We start from the raw sequence: 21,118 nt of genomic DNA, 5'->3' as shown, positions 1-21,118 counted from the left end.
GAATGAAATACTACGTTAAGATGATCAAACGTGGCACGAGCTACAGAGAAGATCTTCTTATCAAACTTCACAGCAGTCGGAAGAAAATGGCCAAGCCAACTTCAGGAGGTTCTTGAGTTCAATTTCATGGGGGAAGTCGACGGGAGGTGTTCCAACACTGCGGTTAAGCAGAGAGATAAGTACGAATAAGGGGAGGAAGAAGGGGAGGAAGAAGGGGGGGGGAGGAAGAAGGGGAGGGAGGAACGAGGGTCTTAGCTCTGTTGTAAATAAAGATGTAAGGTATATGATAAGGTACACATTAAGTTAAACAAACTTAGAGAACCCGGAGGAATGGGAGGAGAGCAAGGGGGCTGTGCCCCAACCGGGTGCAGGCGACGAGCATACAGCAAGGCATATGGTCCCGTACACGTCAAGGAGGAGCGCTACGCCACTTGGCCCCCGCGCACTGGGGCGCGGGATACACCTCCGCTGTATGCGCCAATCACAGCGCGGTGACACGCGTGCCTCAGTATTACGACCCCGGGCAACAATACAGTGTCGCAATATCACTGACTGAAACCGTACAACGTACCCGTACTCTACTCATCCTTGTATGCTCCCCACTCGGAGCCAGATTCCGCGTCGCCATCTCCCCCGCACCCACCGCCATGCTCATCCACCTCCTGCTCTTCGCCCTCTCTTCCGCCTTCGCGCTCGCGCAGCAGCGCTCGACGCAGTGCCCGGACCGCTTCCCGGGCATCGATCCGCCGCCTGTGCGTCTGGCCAACGCCGACACGGCCTCGGACAACCTGCGCGAGTCCATCGCCGCCATCTTCTCCGGCGACGACTACGTATGCACGGGCGCGCTAATCAGCCCGTCGTGGGTCCTGACGTCCTCGCAATGTGCCGATTTCGACATGTCGCGCGTCGTCATCGGCGTGCGCGACCTCGCCGACGCCATGCCGGATGACTTCCTCGCCGTCACCCAGACCTTCATCAGGGAGGTCTCCGTGGCCGGCGGCGGTAAATCCAGCATCGTGCTCTTGCGCTTGAACACCACCGCCGGGAAACCGCTGAGCGTCAATGTCGCCCTCGCCGTCCCGCGTGTCAACACCTATGCACGCGTTGTGGGCTTCGGAGCCACAAGCGAGGACGACGACGCCACAGCTGACGGCATGAGAGGAATTATGAAACAAGCCGACATCCCTGTGCTCGAGAACGACAAGTGCGAGTTGGAAACACCCCCCGACTTTAAAGTGGCCCTGTGCGCGGGATACAAGAAGAAGGACTCCTGCGGGCCTTGGTAAGCTATGCACAACCTCCCCTCCGGACCTTCGCTTCTCGCGCCCTTCCACATACTAACCCCCCGACTCAGCTTCCGCGATTTCGGCGCCCCGCTGCTGCAATACGACCCCGACAAGCTCCCGGTCGTGGTCGGCGTCACGCAGAACTTCGCGTGCGCGCGGAAGGCGTCCCACGTCTTCTTACGCATTTCCGTCTTCACAGAGGCTCTCGAGGATCTGCAAGAGGAGGGCCTGGAGATTATGGTCACCGAGAACATCAGGGACGAGGAGGTGTCCTCATCCCTCTCCACGGGTGTCATCGTCGGCATCGCCGTCGGCGCCGTGGTCGCCCTCCTGCTCGTCGCCGCTATCATCGCGCTCATCATTCAGGGCCGCCGCCGCAAGAAGCGCAAGATTCCCGTCCCGCCCAACCCGGCCTCGCTGAACCCCGCGTTTGCCACCCAGCCACTCATCAACACTCCAGATAACGACAGCGGCAACCCCGATTCCGTCACCTCCGACCCGTGGCGTGCGGCCGTGAGCCCGAACCCCGCACCCAGCGACGTCCCCTCCGACCCGTCGCAGGGCACTTTCGTCGTCCCCGCGCCGCCGCCGCCAATCAACCCGGCATTGCACCAGGCTCCCGTCGCCGCAGTGCCCGCGCACGAATATGCCGCGCACGAATATGCCGCGCCGCACGAGTATGGTCAACCGCAGGAGTATGGTCAGCCGCAAGAGTACGCCTCGCAGCAGTTCGCCCAGCCCGGCTTCGTGACGTCTGCCCCCACGCAAGGCCAGTCCGGCTTCGCCGCGCCTGCGCCCTCGCCGGGCCAGCCGGCGAACGACAGCCAGTGGTGAGCGTTGGGCGCACGCGACCAACGCTGCCGCGCCTTCTAGTGTCTAGGTGACAAATGGCCTCATATGAGGCCATTTGACCTCATATGAGGTCACTTTTCAACTTAATTTTTCTCGACTTGTGCTAGCTGAACAAAATGGAAAAAGATACTCTCGCCACCGCAGTTGACTTCTGCGCTGTGGAAGGGTGGAGCTTGGTGAGATCTTCACGTCCTTTCCAGGCTTTTTGAGAATACCTAAAGAAGAAGCTTTTTTAAAGAACATCGAAACGTTTTTTGTTGATATCTTCGAAACCAAAACGCCTGTTTAAAATGTCATCCGATAGTTGAAACTATGTTAGATTCTTAGTATTTCTGTGTATTCACAACTGCTATCTCGATGTTTTGCAGGAAGCTATTGCCGAGGGAATATTGGTTAAAGAAATGGTGTCTAAACTGATTTTATAAAATTTCGATTTAATGTATATTTTTTTGCAAAAAAAAACCCGGCCTCATATGAGGCCAAGCCTGACCTCATATGAGGCAAATTGCCGGTCGTCTAGACACTAGTTTTGCAGTATTTTGATCACGGCCCAACAGCCCATGGTTTTTGTAAAGAGCTGCGCGTCTGCACCCGCGATTTCGGGTTGTTTTTTCATTTTTGCTTTTTGCTTGTTTATTCATGCAGAAACTGAGAAACTTCATGATTCTTCATGAAGAAACGACTTCAGACAATGGTAGCCACGACTTACACGTTACATCGCCATGATGGAGATGGGCTACAGGGACCCTAGGAAGGCATGGGGGATCTCGATTTCGATGGTTGATCGCGATTATCGGTGGGTCGCCTGAAGAAGGCCGAAGTGGTGATTTTTTCATTTTGCAGCATTATCTGGCAGTTTTTGCGCGCAATTGCGCCCAAAAACATGATTTAATGAAATCGCGGGTGTGCAGACTCTGCACACATGCTTCTTCCACATGCCTCGAGGGACAGAAGTACTGTAGTGCGGCTACACGTTGCGAAAACCTGTTTCTGATTGATCCCTTTTTGTTGGCGTGCGTCCACTCTCTCGCGATCATAACCGGGGTTCTGTCTGGCCTGTTCAAGTCAACCCCGCATATTTACTGCGACCATGCCTCTTCCTCGACTCCGGCAATGCTCATCTTTGGGGTTGCTGGAAGTCCACGATTGATGTCAATCGTGTTGTCAACAACGTCTCGCAGGGATCTCTCAAAACCCCTTTCAAGCAGTACATTACGTGTCGTGTACAGTATGTTTTCGGGTCCATCATGCTGCTGTTTTTCCTTCCTCCTTTCGCCCCGCCCTTGCAAAAACAATTCATGATTCGGACCCTGTTCACAACAGAAAAGTCAATTTCACCCGTCTGTTGCCACCAAAATGCACCTGATCGCCCCCCTAAACGCAAAATCTGCCTTTTTTTTTTGTACTCTTCCAAGGAAGAGGCCGACCGTTCGTCGAACACGTTGCACACAAGATGAACCACGTGGATGGAATGTTGACATTCAAATGACATCATGTCAAAACATCTTGCCCTTCTTCGCTCTTAAAGGAGCCCGGGGTGTGTTCTTGGGAGACGATTGGTGCATGCCAGACCTGCCCGTCGTACAGTACAAATGTTGTAGAAATTAGCGACCTACGTGTGCACTTCTGTGCACTACTGTAAGGTAGATGCACTTGCCTGTTTTTTTCTCTGCCTCTTTCTCTGCCTCTATGCAAGGCCCTCTCTCGGATAGCGAGAGAGGAAGAAGGAGAGACAGACAGAATAGTGTTCGACATGCCGCAGGTGGAGTGACTCGATCACACGAGCCCCTATCATTGCGAGATATCAATCCGGTCGAAGGGTTGACGAACATAAAATTCTCTTTATTTTTCCTACCTCACCTGCGTATTTCTGTGAAATACCACAAATGTGCTTGCACGGTACGATGTCAACATGTTGTTGTTGTTGTTCGTCAGTTCCGTTCTAGACTTGCACTGGTGTTGCAAAAAGTGGCGACTCCTCACGCGCCGCGGGTCGGCCCTCAATTCAGAAACTAGGACCCGTACCCTTGGTATGTCCTCCTCAGGATATGCAAACGTGGCAGTCAGGTAGCAGCGCACGGCTTATAACACAGCCAGCGCACCAGGTGCACCAGTGTGTGTGATCAAAGAACAAGGACGTTGTTCGTAGCAAAGATGGACCTTGACAGATCCATACTTGTAGGTGCATGAGGTTGAGGAGGTTTGTGGGTGACGGGCGATGCGGAACGAGGGACACATGTCACGCATGGGCCAGTCCTAACAGGCGCTTTTCTTTTCTTGAGGGGAATGGCTCTTTTTATTGTCGTGGCTTCGTTTTTGTTTTCGTGCGCACCCGCGGCGGCCCCCCGTGTCACGACTGTACGGGCCGTTCTCCGGGGGGCAGGGGGGCGTGCGCGGACATGACGGCGGCGCGCAGTAATAAGTAGACTTTTAAATAAAATAAAACCAAAACTATGGGTGTCCACGGGCCGGGCGCGCGGGGCGCGAGCGGAGGTGTTTCGCGTTTCGCGGGCATGGCGGGGGCGGCGAGGGCGGTTTTGCTAACGGCGAGCGTGACGCGGCGCGGGTGTGCGTTGATGGCGGGGCGTCGGCGTGAGGGGGCAGACGGGTGGGCGGGTGAGTGAGTGAGTCGGTGTGACGAGGGCGCATGGCGATGCCGCGGGGACAGTAAGGCGCGGCGGTAAACGTGTACCACTCAAGGGTGCTGTAGGGTGGGGTGGGGGTTGCGATTTTCGGGGCGTTTTTGCCACGCTGGACTTGTAGAGGCGGGGCATGCGTGGGCATGCGTGGGCGCGGGTCCGGGGGGGCCCGGTCCCGGGATGATGCGGGGAGAGATGCGGGCGGGGCGCGGCAGGCTTTTGCAGGGAGTTGTTGACAACATGTTGTTGTGTATGGAACCCGGTGTCGGAGATGGGGATCTCGCGCGAAGCATGGGGGGTGGCGGAGATAGTTTGGTACGGTAAAGTTTATCTCCGGTGGGGTCAGGTATCGTACAGTATGTAATGGAGTGATGGGGGATGCAAGTTGCGATACCTCTCGCGAGGCGGTGAGGGCGGTGGGAAGGCGGGGTTGAAGGGGCGTGGTGATGGGCGTGGTGATGGGCGTGGTGATGGTGTTCGGAGGGTGGCGTGAGTGGAAGGAGAGAAGATATTTGTGGGGTTTTGGTAACGAAGACCCCCCCGCCGAACCTTCGCCACCCCTCGTCTCCCATCTTCCATTCCATCCCGATCACCTCTTCGTTAGGGTAGGATCACCTCTTCGTTAGGGTCGGGATGGAGTGGAAGATGGGAGACGAGGGGTGGCGAAGGTTCGGCGGGGAGGTGGTGTGGGGCGCGCGGTTAGGCACTGTACGGTGCGGCACGTCCTGGAAGGACGTTTTTCTTTTGTTTTTTGGTGAAGGAATCTCGACGGGGGCCATGGGACGTGTATGGCGCATTTTGGATGCAGTGCGAATGAGTGTGACGTCTCGAGAAGGATGTGCGGGCGCCGGCTTACATCAGAATTACATGTTGGTTGTGGGACGGGGGGCGGTGTTACACAGTGCAGTACCAAGGGTAAAGTTTATTCGTTGTGAAGAGGTTTCGTTTAGGCGGGGCACCGTGCCGCGCCTAAACGGATGAGAGGAGAGGCCGTCCACCCGTTGCGCGGGATGCAATTCAAATCATGAGTGTCTTGTTATGATGGGCGGAGATCAGCAACAGTGCCATGTTGAGCGAGAGACGAGCGGATGCGGTTTCTCGCGGACCCAACCTTACCAAGGCTAGCTTCGGCACACGTGAGTGGGTGTTGGAAAAAGGTTACAAACTAGACATTTGCCGCCTGGCCCACACGTGTAAGCCTAGAAACCATTATCTCCAAAAACTTGTATCGAGGACGCACGCAGCATGCAGTGCAGCAGATGGCACAGTAGCGGGCGACAGTAGCGAGAGCAGCGGGGGAGTCCCCTGGCAGCAATCCGTGCCACAAATCCGGGGCACGCATCCAATGAAAAGGCGGGGAAAAGGGCGGGCCTTGAGCGTGCCCAATCACTCCGTCGCACAGACATGCCCTTACAGCGGCGACACGGGGCGGGTGTAATCGGCTCGCGTGTCCGTGCCCTTCAGCAGCGCATCCAGCGCATCATCCATCGGCCGCACCGCCACGGTCACGTAGTAACGCCCCTTCTTGCGCGCGTCACGCCCCGTATCACCCCTTCTGCCGCAGAACGCGTCATACGGGGCGTCACAAGCACAAGCTCGCCGCGCCCGCCGCGCCCCGCCGCGCCCCGCCGCGCCCCGCCGCGCCCCGCCGCGCCCCGCCGGGTTCTCCCTGGTTGTAAATAAAGTTTTTTATCATACCCGCCCCGCCGCCTCCTCCATAATCGCCCCCGACATGCCGATTCCCTAACACCACACATCGCACATCGCATACCCTTCGAAGGGTACAGTACCCTAAGGGTATACCGTGTAACGTTTCCCCCTCCGTACCGTACGTGCCGCAAAACCCCTCGCCTGCTTCCCACCCCTACTTATCCCTCCAAAACACCCGCTCACCACCCTAATCTCCGCTTCCCACCCCTATTTATCCCTCCAAGACACCCGCTCACCTCCCTCCCTCCTCCCCCTCCTCCCCCTCCTCCCCCGCACACGCCCACCCGCACAACAACCTCCATGCGATCCCGTACGCTCTCCACCATGCCCGCCCTCGCCCTTCTCCTCACGCTAGCTCTCCTCACGCTAGCTCTCCTGCCGCTCGCCGCCGCCACCCCGGCCCCGCGCTTCCTGCGCCGCGCCGCCGCCACCTTCACCTGCCCCGTCGTCCTGCCCACGCCGCCCGCCCCGGCCGCCCGCGTCGTCGGCGGCGTCCCCGCCGACCCCTTCCTGCGCTCGCACCTCCTGTCCTTCCACTGGGAGGGCTGCGCCGCCTCGCTGCTGTCCGCCCGCTGGGCCCTCACCGCCGCCCACTGCGCCGTCACCCCGGACGCCGACGTTTTCGTCGCCGGTCGAACCTCGGACGCCGGCCGCCAGGTCCGCATCAAGGCCCTCCATCGCCACCCCAAACATACAGAACATCTCAACGACATCATGCTCGTCGAGCTCGCCGACGACGTCCCCGGCCCCGTCAACTTCGTCTACGTTAACGATAACCCCGCCGTCCCGGAGGTTCAAGAGTTTGTCAGATCCGTGGGATGGGGGCACACCGACGAGCTTTCTAACCCCAACACGGACAATCGCCTCTACCAGGTCGACATCCCCGTCGTCCAGTCGGACGTGTGCCAGGCTAACTACAAGGTCGCCAGCCCGCGCATCGCCGACAAACTCTCCGCTAACCAGCACATCTGCGCCGGGTATGAGGAGGGCTTGTGCGATTCGTGCAAGGCTGACTCTGGCGGTCCGCTTGTTGTGTATGATGACGACGAAAGGCTCGTGCAAGTCGGTATTGTCTCGTTTGGCGTCGGCTGCGCGAGGCCCAATCTACCCGGCGGCTACACTCGTCTCTCCTCGTTCGTGCCGTGGATGAAGAGCGTTGGTGCTGTCTTCCAGACGAAGAGTTCGAGGAGGCCAGTCTTCGTCAGCGACATCGGCGGCGAGCTGCAGGAGTCCAACTCGCATTCTACCCCGCCACCTGCCGGCGCCCCGTCCGCACCCGCACCCAAGCCGTCCGCGAGCCCGGCCCCGCCTTCGTCTGCAACCTCATCCGGAACAAACCCGCAACCCACAGGGCCGGCCCCGCCGAACGGTCCTACCACCTCCACCGAACACTCCGACGACCCGGAGGCTTCCGACGGCGAGGAGCTGCCCGACGCCTCACCGGAGCTGACGCCCGCGCCCGAGTTCTCCGAGAATAGCGGGTCCGTAGTGGCCGGCGACCAGGCCAAGTCCGACGGCGTGAACATCGCCGCGGTCGTGGGAGGGTCCATCGGGGCCCTGGCCGTTGTGGCCGCCGTGCTCCTCGCCGTGTTCCTCAGACGGCGCGCTGCCGCACGCGCCTCCGACTCCTCGACTGCTTCAGAGTCTCCTGCCGACGCTCAGACGGCGACAGCATGGGAGCCTGACCAGGAGGGAGCGGCTGGAAATGTTTAGAAGTAGAGGGTTTTTTTTTTATGGGAGAGGCTGTGGCTCAGATTAGAGGCGATGTTGGACATCAGGCCCGTTTTCGAGGGCCGGCACATCGCCGAAGTACGGACGCTGTTTTCGAGTCCGGAATGAGCTGCATGGGAAGGGTGAAAGGTTTAGTAGGTAGAATTGTAACGAATAGGAATAACTGAGAGCTATATAAGTATAAAGGACTTTGCACGTAACAGGGGCGCACGGCGTTACGCCATACAGTAGGGAGGACTTAGGAGCACTTGGGCAGGTGCTGGTTGGCTGTTACCGAATCAATCCCTTTTCGCCAGCGATGCATTTGTTGTCCTGACTTTACACGTGTACAATTGTACAGTACTATTTATCATATTTCTCTCTTTTTGGATCTATGACACTTTCAACAACACGTGTACAGCATGTTCACGTGGCCGCCCACCACTGGTGCACTGTCCTCCTCTTGATCGCCCAGGCCACCGCCCGTGTGTCCGCGTCGACGTCGACGACCGCGTCCCCCGAAGATGGGTGCCGCCCCCCTCTCCCTCGCCACCCCCGTCCTTCCCCCCTTTCCTCCCGTGAGTCTCACCCGCGCCATGGCGGCCTTCGTCGACGACGTGCGCGCTTCCTTCGATGCCGCGCATTTCTGCAGAGTCGTTTCGGCGGGCGTGGGCATCGGCAAGACGACGAGCGGTCTAGCCCTGCGCGACGCGTCAGCCGTCTCTGCCGCCACGGCCGCGCTGCACAACTTCCACCGCGACGCCACCTCCCCGTCGACCCCGGACGTCGTCGCCGCCTACGTCCAGTACAGCCCCGCGGCGAACGAGCTCTTCACCGCCCTGCGCGCCATCACTGTCAACGCGACGCTCGTTGCGCTAGCGCTCGACTGCCTCATCGCTATCGTGCGCTACGCGCACCATCTCCCCAACCCGGCCCAGACGCGGGAGGCCGCGCGCGCTGTGGTTAAGGAGGTCGTTAAGACCAGGGCCGTGCTCCTCAGGGACGTCTTGGCGCATGATCAGCCCGCGTGCGCGAAGAAGGCCCTCGTCTTGTTGGCCCTCGTCGCACAGACGCATCCCGTACTAGCGAAGGAGGTCCTCAATCGCTTCAAGTTCGTCGACGACGTTCTGCACGAGAAGCTCTGTTCGTCTGCCAATAATTTTTGCAGGGTCCCGTTTTTGGCACTCGTGTACCACCTGCTTGCGTCTGGCGACTTTGATGTCGCATTTAGCCTTGCCCACAAAAACAGACCCGTGCTTGTTAACTGTCTCAACGTCGTCACCGTCCGTGTGGTCGAGGAGGCCTATCCGCAAAAACCGAGTAAAACGGACCCAGTCAGAGACAAGGGAAAGAAAAAGAAACACATTCCTACAAAAAAGAGAGTAAAGAAGGCATCAGTCTTGCCTTCGCACGTCCAAAGAGAGGAGCTGAATGCCGCTATCGATTTTCTCACTGCCCTGCAACGCCATCTCCTCGCTTTGTCCCACGTTTCAACCAAGAGGGCTGCGTTTGCATTTCCGGTCTTGGACCTTCTTGCTCAAATTGCCGCTGCTGACATCCCGCCCCTTGAACACGTGCCTCATCAAGTGGTACCGGAGCATCAACGACTCCGAAAGCTCGCGCTTGAGCTCTTTCAATCCGTTGCCATGGACTCTGCAGTCTCATATATGCGAGACGTCATTAGCGCTCTTACGAACAGAGTCATCGCCAATGGCATTGCAACCGTTAAGTTTGTGCTCAATGTTATCGATAGCCAACCCCAGGTTGCGAAAGGGCTGTTGGAAAGGGGAAAGTATGTTCGTGAACTGCCCCAATTGTCGTCTTCGTGGTTTGCAACGGCCGCCGTCATATCAGAATGCGTGCTTAGGATGCCATGTGCGATAACAAAGTTTGCCGAGAATGGGTTTTTCACAAAGTGCCTTGCACACGAGGACCCTTTAATCAGAAACACTGGAATCACCATTATGAATGCGTTTTGTAAAGTGATACAAGCGGATAGAGACGCTCTGGCTCGACCCGAAACATTCCTGCCCTCTTTGGACCGTGTTCAATACCACTTGAAAAACCACCAAGATACCGACGGCGGTTCTCAAAAACTGCTCTCTGTGTACCAGGAACTGCTGTGCGATGACGACGGAGGGACGAAGGCAGACCCCGTAAAACTATCGCTTCAAATGGCTGGAAACGACTTAGAAATGTCGGAGCATTCCATTCGCGCCGCGTTCTCTGTATCTCCGTGTGATGCGCTGTCGTCCATCTTGAAGAAAGGGTACTTTGCAAAGTTAATTATACGAGCAACGCAAACTAGCGACAAGGCTGCTTCGACACGCTTGTGGCGCTTGAGCCATGATATACTGATGCACACTGGTCTTTTTCCCACCGGGACCGAAAACGAAGTGGACATTTTTTTATCTCTTCTTTCCAAACAAAACACCTATTTATTTGAGTCTGCAACTGCCCTGGAGAAAATTGCCTTCATGGCATGGAGCATGCCGTTTCGACTCTACGATGACCTCCACAACATCGACGATTCAACGTGCAGGCCAAATACAAGCTCAACATCGCTATTTACCGTACGTTGTATATATCAATTAAGGAAATTGACGGCTTCGGAAAACAGGACTACCCCACAGGAATTACATTTCCGAAGTTTTCTAGAAAGCGTCCTCACCACAAATATTGCCTGCCAGCGGCTAATGGGGTCCTTTCTCGATGGTGGCTTTCTCGATGACGCTATTCGAAAATTGGGACTTGGATTAGAATGTGATGGGTTGGATGTGGAAGCAGTAGCTCTGAAGCAATGCCAGGTTGCTCAGCGCCTCTTCACCGGACCATCAAATTACATGACGACCCCGTACCTGAAGTTGATCCAGGCAATATCATTGCTTCACTTGCAGAATCACAAACATTCTCAGAGTTTGACGAGACGGACTGCTGCTGCTGATGATGGATTTGTATGGAAGGCATGGCAAGGTTTCAGAGAAGGAACAGAGGGCGACCATGCCTGCGACCCATTCGGTACTTTATCCAAAGATTCACTTCTGAACGCCAAGGCTGGAATCCACCTCGGCACTCTTCTCCACAGCCTTCGAGAAGGTCGTTCAGAAGGAGAGATTTCGAAACACCTTCTTCTTTTGAGAAGAACTTTGACAACAGATGATTTCATGCTATCTCTGGGCTTTGGATTGCGTGTAGGCCAGGGCAACCCACTACATCATTTGATGAGGACAGCCTCAAAAACTCTCGCATTCCCGCTGGATAAGCTCGCGCTCATTTCTGAATCTGAGTCTTTTCTTCAGGAGTCTATGTTGGTGGCAGTCAATAGCAAGCATAACTGGACAAGCGCGGACGTCGATCTCTTCATAGCGGGGGCACTCAGGATATTGAACGAGTGGGAAACTCAATCTGGAAGCGAGGAACGCAGTACGTTTGCGTTCTCACTTATCTTGCGCCTGGTGAAGCATGAAAAAGTCGGAGCACGCATCCTTTCACGCGCCAGTCTTCGATCTAAATCGATAGTCGGTATTCCTTCGTTTTCCAGTATGTCACTTGCGAATGCCATTCTGGTATCTCACCTCGTGAGATATTTTCCTGCCTTGACCAGAGCGGCCCTGGCCACCATAACGACTGTCACAGAAAACGAGCTTGCAGCATGCTTGCAAACCGTGTATCCTCTCGTAGGGATCTTGATGAGAAAGAAGCTGTTTCAAAGCCTCAAAGCGGATCTGAGATACAACCACGACGGCGTTTGCAAGACTGTTATAAACGCCGTGGCAACCTGCAAACAACGTTTTGTTACAGGAAACGAAAGGGAAGCATCTCTGCTGAATCAAGCTGCATGCCATCTTGGAGAGACCTTACTACAATCAGATTCAAGTTGGGGGAGTTTAATTGTCATTCTCAGAAAAGCAAAAGCAAAAGGGAATGTTGTTGTTTTGGAAAACGTTTGGATGTTGTTGGCAAGCGCTTTTCATCCACAAACGCAAGGAGGACTGATTCTATCCGTTCCCAACCTGCAAATGGTTGAGTATGCTGCCGCTCTCACCGAAGGGATTGCCGAAATGGACCTGCATGCGGACGATATATTTAGTTCTTCCATCCTCAACAGCTTCCACGATGTAATAGGCTGCCTTCGGAAGAGGAAAATCGCAGTATATTCTGTATGGAAGGACGTTGCGCACCTGGAAAAGTCCCTTACTTTGGCATGCTCCAACTTGATGAAGTATGTACATCAACTTGCCGGCTGTTGCGTTGATGACAAGTTTACGAAAGGGCCGGCCATGGTATCAGACGAGAACAATGGTAGCCACTGCAGCTTGTTCAGCTTGCCATTGCTATGTGTCAGCGAAGCTCTAGGTCTTGATCTTGTCTTGGACAAGGCAGCCAAGCGATCTCTTCTGTCGCTTGGGGCTCACAATGGAGACTGTTTAATAGCTTCCTTTCGCAAGAGGTCAAAAAGGAAGAATTCGGACGTCTGCGTTGATAAGGAGACCGGGTCCGCTGTAGCACTCTTGATCCAGTCTGCGTTGTTACGCATGCCAAGATATAGTCTTGAGGAGGAAGTCGCAACAGCCCTTAGCATAACAGAGGGTGTGCTGGCATCATTTTATGGCGCCACATCGAATTCAACGGACGTGGCAATCCGCAACTGTATGGACAAGATCTCCGATACCATCAGAAATAATGGCGGTCGATCGAAACTAGGCCTACTGGAGAGAAGAACAGAGTTTTTTGCTCCATCGTTCCCCGGAGTGCTTTCGCGGCTTGATAAGAAGAAACTTCAACAAACATGTAACCTTATGTTGGATCCGTGCACTGATCAGGCGATGTCCACGTGGTCGCCAGTGAACTCCTCATCTCTTGACGAACAAGCAAGATATGCCAGTTACGATCCGGTCTTCGTTCTTCGGACTTTCTTTTGCGCCTGCACAGAGGCGAAGAAATCTCCTGGAATTGCTGTTCTTGATATTGGTCGCATTGCAAGAGAAGGGGTTCTCGCGGTAGCTCTGACTGGAATAGCCACCCATGATCAGGACACTCGTGCGTTGTCATTTGCATGCTTGCATCAGTTCTCATCCGTCGTAGGTCCTGTTGCCGGCGTAGAACAAGGTTCAGCAGCGGGGCTTTACAAGGACAGAAGGCAGCTCGCGTTTCTCTTGGAACTGTTGCAAAATTCATTTCAAATGCCAATGCCGCGGATCCTTCCTTTGTTCGCAGTGTGGTATCAGAAAGCACTGAAGATTGCCCTTGCTCCAGCCCACGAAGCAAACAAAGCTGTGACCTTCTTTTTTCTACGCTCTCCTTGCATGGACGTCTCTGATTGTTTAGGTTTGTCGAAACTTTTCAATTGGGACTCATCCGGGCCTCAACTGAGCGCTGTGCGTCTTCTCGCGATGGATATAGTTAAGAGAGGAACGGTTTCTGCGAGAGATGTAGCTGTGCTGAAGAAGCGAAAAGTCTTCGACGCATTGTTACGGTTGGGTGGAAGTGCCGCGACGGATGATCAGATCGTGCGGGATCAGGCCTTGGAAACCCTGGCTACCCTCTTTGGTCGGACTGGCCTCCAGCTGGGGCAAGAAGTGGCGCTTTCGCACGGCATAATACCCTGGCTTCTTCAAGACGCCGGGCAGGTCGACGAGCCCGACCGCATCTTACGCACTCGTGTGAACTTGCTGCGTCATATCTGTACATCATTCACAAATTCTGATGATCGTGGGCGCATTACTAACATATGTGCAAGTGCCCTTGCCGCACTGGTGAGGAGAGTCCTACACCGACAAGACTACCGACAATCAAGATACTTGCTTGCGCGCGTGCTCCAGTGCACCGAAGCCATCGCCAAGCGAAGTCCTTACTATCGACAATACCTAACCGTTGACTTCTCACCGCTATGTCTGGAGTTCAACAATTTTGACACTGTAGAAGGCCTTAATCTCGACTTGAATACTGTGGTATTCGCTATTGCACGTCAACGGAATATGCATGTATCTCCTAACGTCTATCCTATCATGCTGCGAACAGCAATATCGCTAACTGGCTGCGAGTGGCACCTAACGAACCGGGAAGTTTTTGACCTGCGATTCTCGGAAGAAATTTTTCTCATACATGCGTTTATTGCGCAAAGTCTATTGCAACGAGAAAGCACAGAGTTCTCGAAACGCTTTCCCAGTAGTGATTTGTGTCTATGCCTCGCCAACTCGATGAGTAGTTGTCCATCTGTTTGGTTGACTATCGCAAGCTTTCGCGTTTTGGAAAACCAACGCGTGATGTTTACGGATTTACTTGAGCAAGCGCACCTCTTGCCTGCTCTCCCATCAGATATTATTAACCCAAGCCAAGACCAGAAGTTTATTGAAGTGGTTGATCAAGTTCGCCTTCGAGTAGTAGACAATCTAATATTGGCTTCCTCGACCAAGACAAGCAGATCGATAGCACCTACTTTCAGGCAAGTTGAAGGAGAATAATCTCTCACTCACGCATGTTTGGCGCAACTCTGGGCCTTTTTGCCGGAGGTTGCAGCCGGCGCCGCTTGCCCCCCGTGTCGCTGTACCTCACTGCTCGGATCTTGTTCATCTAGGAACAATACGAACACATAAGCGTACTCTAAGTTAGAAGTCCAAAACTTAACTAATTTCAAACACACTAACATCAAACAAACAGATAGCTCCGTCATAATTTACCTGAGTGTCGATCGTTTTCGACACATTAACTTGTTCTGGAAGATGAACAAACATAATGTGTCTCCCTGAAATATACAATGTAGGCAGCTTTACTTGTGGCTGCGAATCAGCGTCCGGGTCGTCGCGATCCAGCATACCACAGTAGGTCGCTTCGGTGAGGGTGAGGTAGCTTGGCGGTGCGTTAAAAGATTGGTTAGGCCACGATGAGAGAGGGGCAAGTTATGACGCGATTCACGAGTAGACTTACTTCATCCTCGGATCTACCGAGTCGAGCAGGCCACACACTTGATACTTGTCTCGCAGTTCCAAAATGACTTGCTGACCGCACATGGCCTGCAAGAAAAAACAAAGAGTAGCTGGAAGCTTGAGTGACAAATCGGGCATTGCACTTGACTATAAGCCGAAGCGCATGTACTCTACCGTAGACGATGGACCAAAAGTGTCATGCTGGTTTGCTCTTGTCGCAGAAAGACACCCAAGCTAAATCCAAGCCAAAAATGCGGCAAAATATATAGCATATAAATTGATTTTCGCAACACAACCCTTCGCATTTGAACTCGGCAATTCATTGCATGTCAGGGAAAAGGTAAGACGGATGTTTCCGTACAAGCTGTGCTACGCATATTGGGAACAAGCATACAAGCGCCAACGCAGGTCTCTTGTTTCGTCACAGCGAATCGGCAATAGTTTCATGTGCGGATGCAACTTGGAACAATGAAATAACCTGTTTGAGTGCACAAACTGGGGCGGCGAGATACAAAATGGCATCGAACAAGCTGAGGCCAGGCAAAAAGTCTGGTGCCGACGAGACCTTTTTCATGTACAGCGCCAAAAAGCACATCTCATTAAGTGAACACACCACCGTCAACGCTGGTCTCCAATAATAGAACTTCAGCAGTTCACTATTCGTAGCCGACTTGTGCGACGCAGCGTCGGCACAAGCGCTGGCAACCATCTGGAGCCAATGCGAGTAACCGTCCAAAAAGATGAGGGCGTAACACAAAAACGCCCAGGGCGGGTAGAGTGCACCGAGAATAGTCAACAAGGCGGCGGTCGCGCAGCGGTCCGTGAGCATATCAAGCTGGGCACCGAAGGCCGAGGTCTGGTCAAGGGTACGCGCAGCAAGCCCGTCGGCGGCGTCTAAGACGAAGCCGGTGAAGTAGTACGCGAAAAACTTCCACGGGGAGCGCCAGTGAGTGAGGGCGACGACGGAGAGGACGATCCGCAAGTAACCAATCACATTGGGGACGTAGAAGCAGACGGGCCAGTGACGTAGGGAAGGCATCTTTTGCTGGGAGGAGGGTTTTCGGAAGTTAAGGATGGAAGGAAGGGGAAGAGGAAACGAGGCATAAGCATTATTTATGTCGCAACAGAAGTCCATGTGTCGGGATACACGCATTACATGCGTTGATGTTAAACAAGGCCATGAAAATGTGATGTTTCATACGTACTACCCAAAGTATGCCGATGACAAGGGTACAGTACAAGTCCGCATAAACTCAGGCGCCATGAATCGCTTCGGACCAGGAATTCTTGAAAATGTTTTGGAGACCTTTTTAAAACATTTCGACGTCAACTCCCCACCCCGAAGCGTTGCCTTCTTCTCCCCAGATCCCATTTCCTTTTAACAACGGGAGGTATCAGTTTACCCCAGCAGGGTTTCCTCAGCACCTTCGCGCCGAGCACAAGCCTCTCGCAATTGCACTGTATTGCTCCGAATGAAGTGATTCGTCCCTCCTTGCCGGCGACTTCGCAATGGATCCAAAAGAGGAGCAAGCTACCGAGCTGGAGGCCTTAGAAGCCATCTTTGCCGCCGAATATCAATCACTGCAGGGCCCTTCCGATTCTCTCGGCGCCCGCTTCGAAATCGACGTTGAAGACGATATATCTCACACTGTTAAACTCAAGCTCGGCTTCACCCACACCACAAACTACCCGGAGGAGCCCATCATCGTCGTCGCTCATGCGCTGGAGGGTTTGACCACATCCAGCCGTAAGATACTCCAGGACTTCCTCGTGCAAAAAGCCAAGGACAATGCTGAGATGGCCATGCCCTGCGCCTTCACACTCTGCGAAGATGCTAAGGACTGGCTCCGGGACAACGTTGTCGGACAGCCCGTAGTTGACGAGGACTATGAGAGGGAGATGGCAAAGAAATTTGAGACCTTCGACTCGTCCCAAGAAGAAAAGGTCGAAGTTATTCAGGGTAAAGCTCTGGGAACCCCAGTTACTGTCGAGAGTTTCACCGCGTGGCAGGCCGACTTCATCGCGAAGATGGTGGCCAAGCGATCGAAGGAGGCCGCATTGGAGGTTAATTTGAAAATGACGGGTAGGCAGCAGTTTGAAAGTAAGAGCGTGTTGTCGCCTGAGAGCGAAAGCTTTTGGGAGGCCGAAGCCAGTCAGCTCGCCTCTGGTGCTTAAATCAACATTGCAAAGGATTCGCCTTACACGCCGTGTTTTGTTTGTGTGCTCAAAGGGTATGCGTGCAAACTAGAATGGCTTATGTGACGCCCTTTACGGATGCCGAAACCTTGAAGGGAAACCATACATCCCACTAAATTCAAAGTATGGTCAAACCCTCGTCAGAAGCCGGTGACAACCTCTGCTTATTTCGACTTGTTTAAACATATCACGCACGTAAAGGATGCGCGGAACGCCCACACAAAACAAGTAGACTGAAAGGATACTGTCCGAACACCTTTACATAAATCTTTTTGCACTTAAGAGATTAGCAAAGTTAAAGAGTCAGCTACACCTGTGCGACGTTGAAAGTCAATTTGAAAAAATTTCGATAGGAAACAGGCTGCGAGAGAACGGTCTTCCGTGCATCGGCAATGACACGGAACATCTCCCTTCTGTTATGGACAACGCAGCCTGTGTAGTCGAATTAGAGTACGGGATAATGTTGCACGCAAGCTTCCCTTCTTTGCACAAGAGCACCTAGACATTTGCGTCAGTCTATTGCTCTCGTAACCCCATATGGCCACTCCATCTGTAACATTGTTACAATGAGCACCGACATGTGCTCGCCATTTTACTACAAAGCCAGGGGCATCGGCGACCATTGGAGCTCACCTCGATCGACGACAGCCAATTGCCCGTCTCGCCAGACGATATTAGACGGAGGGAAAGCTTCCCGCCACCTTCCTTCAGACAAGAAACACGGCGCGACTCGTATTTGCATGTTTTCAAGACATTGACCGTGATGCGATTCGCGAAACTCTAGTTCCTTACGAAAGTATTGGGCACGTTGCCTTGACCACGAACGGAGAGGCCATTTAATTGCAATCCGGCGGGGGCCGCAAACCCATTTATCGATACCCCTGCCTGTGGCTGACCATTGATACTGTATGAGTTTGGATTGTCGCCCACTTCCACAGCGTCGGGGCTGCCAAAGAGGGCAGTCTGGAAGGATGCCCCATGATTCCCTGGGCCTTCGAAGCCCGTCACGACATGATTGTCGCTCGACATGACAGGGATATTGCTGACCTGCCCAAACCCATCACTAGCCATCCCACCGAACGAGTTCTGAAAGCTAATTGACTCTCGCCCACCCATTTCCCGCGGTCTCCTGCTCTTCCCATCGCTGTCATACGGCCATGCGAGCTGGTTCTCGCCACTGGGTCGAGACTGTCCCTGGTGGAATAAATTGTTTCCGCCAGACTGCCCGTATAGACCTGGAAATCCGTTCTGCGTGTACATTTGCTGATTCGGTCCGTGGTCGTTCTGCGTTTCACCACTGCGGTCAATTCCGGGCTGGAGAAGCGCGGGGTCGAGCGTTTTCTGTTCAGTCTTCGGCGAGAAACCATGTCCAACTGTCATCATTGAATTGATCCCCGACTGCGTTGGAGTCAATGTCGACTGATACACTTCCTGTCCGAAATTAGGTCGCGACCCGGAATGAAAGGCATCCCTCCCCTGTGGAATGTCAGACCTGGGTCGCATTGTTTTCATGTTGTTGAACTTCTTTTGCGCAGCATTGCCAGTGTGGCCCAGCAGGTCGTGTGTTTGCATGAAACCGGCAGTGCCCTGGAACGCCCCTCTAGCTTGGTGCCCACCTTGAAGTTGGGGTATGTGGACTCCAGAACTAACCGACGACCCAAGTGTCGTCGCGCTTACCGGTTGTCCCTGACCGAGCCTAGGCATAGCGACGCCGCCCGCCTGCCCAAATCGGGGCAGGTTTCCGTCAGCCATCATGTTATGGCCAACGGTGTTACTTTGCGCAAAAGCTGTGATGCCTTGATTCGCTCCGGATATCCCTTGACCGAGACCCGCTGCATGATCATCTCGAACCCTCCCAGCGCCCCCATCGCCAGTAGAGGGGTCGTACAAGCCCTCCGACAGTCCTACTGGAGGAACCACGCTCCTAAAGTCTCCATTTCGGTAACGCTTCTCCAATTCCTGCATCTCGGGGGAATCCATAGTAAGGTCATGAATGGACCTTTTGTTCTTGTTGTTTTGCTTTTGTCGAAGGAAGTACTTTTGGGCATGTGACTGAACTTGGGTGGCGTTTCTGGACTGGACGACGTTGGAGATTTGCTTCCATGAGCCTCTGTCGTGCATCTGAAGCCCACGCAAGAAAAGGTAATGCTCCTCTTTCGACCAGCCATGTTTATACTGCTGCTTCTTGGGAATTCCCTTGGGCCCAGTATCGGGGTTGGACGTAACGCTCACCCCTGTACCGTTTGGGTCACCGGAAGCATTTCCACTACCAGGCAGGCCGTTATCGTCGTTGGCGGGTGCTGGTGCTGTGCCCAACTCGTCGACATAACCGTGACAGGAATTCTGGGCGGAAACAGGTTGAGAGACACCGTGGAAGGGGCATTTTCCAATTCGCTTGCATGGTTTATCGTGCTGATTCAAAACGCCGCATATGCTATGTCCTTTGTCGTTGTAAACTTTGCCTCCGATGATGGTGCACTGGGCGGCATGCAATTTGGAAATATCATAAAGCAAACCTCGAGTACTGGGGTGGCTCTGAGTGACATTCGAAGCCGCAGCGAGAGTCGGAGGTAAGGTCGACCGTTGCGAGAGTACCGGAAGTGCGGTAGATGATGGTCCAGGATTTGGTGGACGCGTGTTTGACGGAGAGAGCCCCGCAGGAGACGTTGGGAGCGGATGGTGAGATATGGGAAACGGAAGCGATTTGCTATTCTGAAAGGGCTCAGCGTGCGGCGAGAGTCTGTCAACCGGGAAAGGCAAATTCCGATTCGATACTTTGATGTCTGCATTGTGCGACGGATGTTGGGGCGGCTGAGTCTGGAGATGTTGTTGTTGCTGCGGTGATGGTTGCTGCGGCTGACGCGACGCTAAATTTTTCTGTCGCTGAGGCAGAGTTGAAAAAAAATTATCGTTTCGAAAAACATTTTGCTGCGGCGGTTGCTGCGCAGCGGCTTGTCGATTCAAGACAGGCGAGTGTTGCAGACCAGCAGAGGAAGGATCGTGGGAGGATATCGACTTGGATAATGCGGGTTGCGGGTGACCGGGGGTTACATTGCGAGAGAGAAGGGACGTCGGAGGCGATGCGTACACATGCTGAGCAGATGAAGATACCGGAGCGTTCAGAGCGGAGGAATTAAAAGCAGGGGAGAAAGATTGCTGCTGCGTGAGGTTTCTGTGACGCGCGGCAGGCACTTGTCTTGTCGGGTTGGGCGGAAGCGCTACCGGTTGCGGTTGGGACTGGAGGTGAGGCGCAGATGTTTGGCGCGTAGAGGTCGGAATGGTGGGGGAAAGTTTCTGTACAGAGGAGGGAAGGGGGTGGGATTGTGCAAGCAAAGTGTGGGAGGTGTGGTAGGAGGCCGAGGAGGAGGACGGCGGTGGGAAGGATGGGTAAGGTGCGGAGGTGGGATAGGCATAGGATGGTTGATGAAGAGGGAAGTGAGAGGGTTGGTGGGAGTGAGGTTGCGGAGGATGAGTTGGTGGGGGCTTTGACATTGGTTGTTCCCTCGATTTGGACCCAGGTTCCATGCAGATGGAAGAGAATGGGGCAAAGTTTGCGCAGTTGAAAATGACAGGGAAGGGTGTGGGAGGGGGAGTAATGAGAGCGGGGAGGAGAGCAGAAGTGAGGGAAGGCAGGAAGTGGATTGGGGATGTGGGCAAGTGAATGAAAGTTGGTGATGGTGGAGCAAGTCAGTGTCTGTGTGAAGCAAGCAGTCGGGGTGGGCAGGAGGTGAGGGAGTGAATGAAGCGGGTGTAGGAAAAGAGATAGCGTGCAGGAAGAAACAGACAAGGTCGGGTGGTT

The 21,118-nt window shown here is 54.2% G+C and overlaps 7 protein-coding genes; 1 reads left to right on the top strand and 6 right to left on the bottom strand.

The window, feature by feature from the left end:
• Positions 1-511: 511 nt before the first annotated feature.
• Positions 512-802, bottom strand: CHC_T00006671001 (hypothetical protein). Its single transcript, XM_005709825.1, has one exon. The coding sequence runs from the start codon at positions 800-802 to the stop codon at positions 512-514; it is 291 nt and encodes a 96-aa protein (XP_005709882.1).
• A 1,079-nt stretch (positions 803-1,881) lies between these two features.
• On the bottom strand, positions 1,882-2,193 carry CHC_T00006670001 (hypothetical protein). Its single transcript, XM_005709824.1, has one exon. The coding sequence runs from the start codon at positions 2,191-2,193 to the stop codon at positions 1,882-1,884; it is 312 nt and encodes a 103-aa protein (XP_005709881.1).
• A 23-nt stretch (positions 2,194-2,216) lies between these two features.
• CHC_T00006669001 (hypothetical protein) lies at positions 2,217-2,381 on the bottom strand. Its single transcript, XM_005709823.1, has one exon. It carries the CDS (start codon positions 2,379-2,381, stop codon positions 2,217-2,219), a length of 165 nt encoding a protein of 54 aa, XP_005709880.1.
• Positions 2,382-8,721: 6,340 nt separating this feature from the next.
• CHC_T00006668001 (hypothetical protein) lies at positions 8,722-14,661 on the top strand. Its single transcript, XM_005709822.1, has one exon. It carries the CDS (start codon positions 8,722-8,724, stop codon positions 14,659-14,661), a length of 5,940 nt encoding a protein of 1,979 aa, XP_005709879.1.
• A 4-nt stretch (positions 14,662-14,665) lies between these two features.
• Positions 14,666-14,770, bottom strand: CHC_T00006667001 (hypothetical protein). The gene has a single exon (XM_005709821.1). It carries the CDS (start codon positions 14,768-14,770, stop codon positions 14,666-14,668), a length of 105 nt encoding a protein of 34 aa, XP_005709878.1.
• A 75-nt stretch (positions 14,771-14,845) lies between these two features.
• Positions 14,846-16,162, bottom strand: CHC_T00008593001 (CDP-diacylglycerol---inositol 3-phosphatidyltransferase). XM_005709820.1 is given in 2 exon segments: positions 14,846-15,544; positions 15,545-16,162. The coding sequence occupies 1 exon segment, from the start codon at positions 16,160-16,162 to the stop codon at positions 15,545-15,547; it is 618 nt and encodes a 205-aa protein (XP_005709877.1). The 3' UTR covers positions 14,846-15,544.
• Positions 16,163-17,629: 1,467 nt separating this feature from the next.
• Positions 17,630-20,811, bottom strand: CHC_T00006666001 (hypothetical protein). XM_005709819.1 is given in 2 exon segments: positions 17,630-18,099; positions 18,100-20,811. 1 exon segment carries the CDS (start codon positions 20,809-20,811, stop codon positions 18,100-18,102), a length of 2,712 nt encoding a protein of 903 aa, XP_005709876.1. The 3' UTR covers positions 17,630-18,099.
• Positions 20,812-21,118: the final 307 nt, after the last annotated feature.

This window comes from Chondrus crispus, genomic scaffold, assembly GCF_000350225.1.
Source record: "Chondrus crispus Stackhouse genomic scaffold, scaffold_48, whole genome shotgun sequence".
Lineage (NCBI taxonomy): Eukaryota > Rhodophyta > Florideophyceae > Gigartinales > Gigartinaceae > Chondrus > Chondrus crispus.
This window is presented reverse-complemented; position numbering and strand designations above follow the sequence as displayed.